General features: G+C 29.3%; 1 protein-coding gene across 1 annotated transcript; it reads left to right on the forward strand.

Annotated features, from left to right (window-relative positions):
* Positions 1-61: 61 nt before the first annotated feature.
* LOC136972834 (uncharacterized protein MAL8P1.12-like) lies at positions 62-759 on the forward strand (the record flags this gene model as incomplete). Its single annotated transcript, XM_067267469.1, has 1 exon — positions 62-759. A coding segment is annotated over one exon (698 nt), but the record flags the coding sequence as incomplete, so codon positions are not given.
* Between the last annotated feature and the right edge of the window lie 3191 nt (positions 760-3950).

The following is a 3950-nucleotide window of genomic DNA, read 5'->3' on the forward strand; positions in this document are numbered from 1 at the left end:
AAAGAACCAACAATTCATGATTATTTTGAACCGGTAAATGAACCGGAATTACAAACTGCAGTTAAATCTCCATATACATTGCAATCTATTTACGAGTTAATCCAGGATAATTTTTGTCGGTTAAATATCGAGATTCAATCGATTAAATCTGAGGTAAATATATTGAAAGAAGAAAATAAGTGTTATAAAGAGGAATTGACGGAAATTAGATATAAGCTACAAGAATTGGATAAAAAATCGGAAACTAATGACCATCTCAAAGGTATGTTCGAATTTGAGTTTGACAAATTAGCAAATGAAAAGACTAAAAAGAATATAATTATTATAAATTATCCATTCGCAACACCAGATTATTTACAAGAAATAAATTCATTTATTAATAACGAATTAGAATTAAAAAATGTTGAAATAGAAGAATTAATTAAATTAAATAGCAGTAATAATAAACCTATTGTTAAAGTAATCCTAGAGTCTGTAAATATAAGGAATTTAATTCTTAAAGAATTTTGGAGAACGAAACCGAATTTAGTTGGTGAGAATGAGAAAAAAATAATTTTTACTGCCGATTTATGTAGGAGATCGAGGATAAGGAAAAAACATTTACAGGCCAGAATTAAACTAGAAAAGTTAAACAAGGAAAAAATAATAGTACGAGATGATTATTACATAAAAGATAACTTAGTATATACGTACGATATTGCCTCAAATAAGATCATCCAATTAAATCATTTTTTAGGAGATGTTCGACTGCAAAGATAAGGAAGGAAGGGGAAATAAGGTGTAATACATCTAATTCTGATTCAATTGGTAATAATTTACAATTGGTTCAAAACTCTATCATAAGTCTGGATGATAGAGTCAATGATGTTAGCAATAATAATTTTGCATTTATAAGATATACTAATAACGTTAGAGACAAATTATTTATTAGTTTTTGGAATATACAAGGTCTCCGGGGGAAAATCCATAGAAAGTCAGTAAAAGTGTATATAAAAATTCAAACAATATGTGGCTTCACGGAAACCTGGATTGTTAATCTAAGTAAAGAAAATGAGGAGGTGTTAAAACGTGAAAACAGTATCATTTTGACACCCAATTTATCCTTCGATAAACAGTACAAAAAAGCCACCGCCGAAGCAAATACTTTAATAAATAATATGGTTAGATTGTTTTTCAGGGCAAAGATAAAGAACATCCAAGTTCATTTCCGGCTGTTTAACTCTATAATAATGAATTCCATTGGCTATGCGGCCCCAATTTGGAGCCTTACGAACTTTCAAAAATTAGAAGTGATCCAAAATAGGTTTGTACGCAAGATTTTTTTGCTGGATTACAACACACCGGGTAGCGTGTTAAGACTGGAATTAAGCAGGTTTAGATTGAGTGCTACTTTTATAAGAAGATACATGAAATTTTTATTTAAAATAAGAGACGCTCAAAATCTTTTAACTGTATTATTATGCCAATTATATCGAAAATCTTTGATTAAAGTACAAAGCAAAAACTGGGTGTCACAAATTGCACAAATTTTAAAGCGTTCTGGATATTCTATTAAAATATTCCTAGATTTACCTGAAATAAGTGAACAACATTTCTAAATGTTGATACAAAATGTGCTTGAAATCTCTTTATCACAAGACATAGAAGACATATTCACAAGAGAGAAAACTGATTGGTATAACATAATTCTTGAGTATCCATTTATTAATAACTACATGTTAACTAACCTGGCGTTTAATGTTAAAAGATTTTTCATACAACTTGGAATAAACAAAGAATTAATATTAATTAATAATAATTTCATTGAGTTTTCTAAGTGTATCTGCCCAAGATACCAAAAATAATTTCAAAATTTCACATGTTTTGTGGCTGTAAAGAGGCAAAGGAACTAGCACACAATCTTGACTTGCATATGTTAACAAGGTGCACTGATGAAAGAGCAATGTATGAAATATTCCATACAGCCAAGATAGACATAATTTATAGACTATATAAATATGCCCACAAATTTTTAATGTAACAAATTCATTGAATACATAAGTAACATAAATTAATGGTATTGTATGTCATAGAACCATGTGTATGAAGAAAGTTACAAGTTGTAGTATAGGTTGAAATTACTTTAATTTGATGTTATTAAAATATTTATAATTGGTAACTAAATGTGGAATATAATGCTTGGTTCGACTTGTGTTGCTAGTGTATTTTTTAACATTAATAACAAGCGATTGTTGTCAAAAACATCCTCTGTAACTGGCTACTGCCATATTACGAATAAATAAATTTTGAATTTGAATTTGAGTTCTTTTCACTTTTTGTAAAATTTCCAATAATAATAATAATTAATAATATCAGAATGCATGTATTTATTATGTTTTTAATGCATTTTTTATAAACACCTCAATAAGACGATTAACGTGACTAAAGGGTACATGATGTTCATAAAAATAACCTGCCAACAGTAATTTTGCTTTTCTAACTTCTTTCACCTTCTGATTGGATTATTTTTTAAAGAAAAGACGACAGTTTTATTTATTTATTTTTTTTTTTATACTTTCAAAACTGTTTGATTGTTTGTATTTTTATAAGCCAAGATCATAGGTTTATTGGCATTGTTTAGCCCAATCTTTCTCAAACTTTTTGGTCTGCGACCCCCCTTTTGCATTTAAAAATTTCAAAGGACCCCCGAAGAATGAGTATGTGTAGAAAAACATCCCGGAGGTAGTGAGTCAATTTAAATTCAGAAGTTAATTTCTTTTGTTTAATTAATCTATCCCATGTTGAAATTTCTCTCCGTTGCGTGTCGCTTTGCGTTGAATTTTTGTCCATGTTAAGATTAACGAAATTTTTTTAAAAAATTATTTCTTTATTTTTCACAAAATAAATATATTGAAAAATATAAAAACAAAGAAAATCTAGTCTCATCGAATCCGCTTTTCCACACTTCTCAGCAACACCACTATAACATGTCCTCAGAAAATAATCAATAAGCATAAACTATATTCACAACTCACACACGAGGAAAATAAGTACTACGTTCAACATAACTTATCAGGACGCGTCCTTGGCTGCATATACTTTTCTATAATTTGGAACTGGAGGAGAAAGAAATCGGGTTTTGTATGGATCGATCTGTAAAATCGGATCAGTCCTTGTCACGTGATACAGATAGCTTCTGTCATGGCAGAAAGTATACAAGTAGGATCGAAAATGGCGGCAAACATTTGTTAGTTAATAATAGTCTCTGCTTGTTAGTTAACATATACGTATAATATTTTTAAAATTCAGTATAATATCTTTTAAATTTTATATATGTTAATTAACAAGGATCAATTAATTAAATTAAAATAATCCATTTTATCTCTCGATATTAAAACTGTAGTTCGTACTAAACGACATACGCTGTTACGAATTATCGTTTATTTGACAAAATTGTTTGCGCTTATTCATACGAATTTTTAAATCGTATTACTATGTGAATAAAATTATTTTCCACAAAATAAAATTTAAATAAAAATTTCACAAAATTAAAAAATAAAACTTGCAGAAAAGATGAAAGTGCATGCCATACATTCTTGAGGTACAACTTCGCAAAATTGTCTCTAAATACTTATTTTTTCATCTCAGTTTATCGGATATTTTAATAATGATGTTTTTACTTGCCATTTTATAAGTTTTAAATAAGTTTCTTTGTCAACAATTAAACGTGTTTCTTCGTTTTTTACTGTAAGCTTAACGTCAACCATGGTAGCCGCCATCTTTAATCTCTTTTATCCGATCCAAACGATCCTACCTCTCTGCTCGGATTAGTTTGATCGCGATCCAGTTGATCCTAGATGGCGTTTGTATACGCAAATAGAGATCGATCGGATCGCAGTAGTTCCTTTGTATACACGATTTGAACGATCGAAGTGATTTGGGATCAGTTTGATTCCAAAAGTATATGCACC

Source organism: Centruroides vittatus, unplaced genomic scaffold (genome assembly GCF_030686945.1).
Source record: "Centruroides vittatus isolate TY-2023 unplaced genomic scaffold, ASM3068694v2 contig_3031, whole genome shotgun sequence".
Taxonomy (NCBI): domain Eukaryota; kingdom Metazoa; phylum Arthropoda; class Arachnida; order Scorpiones; family Buthidae; genus Centruroides; species Centruroides vittatus.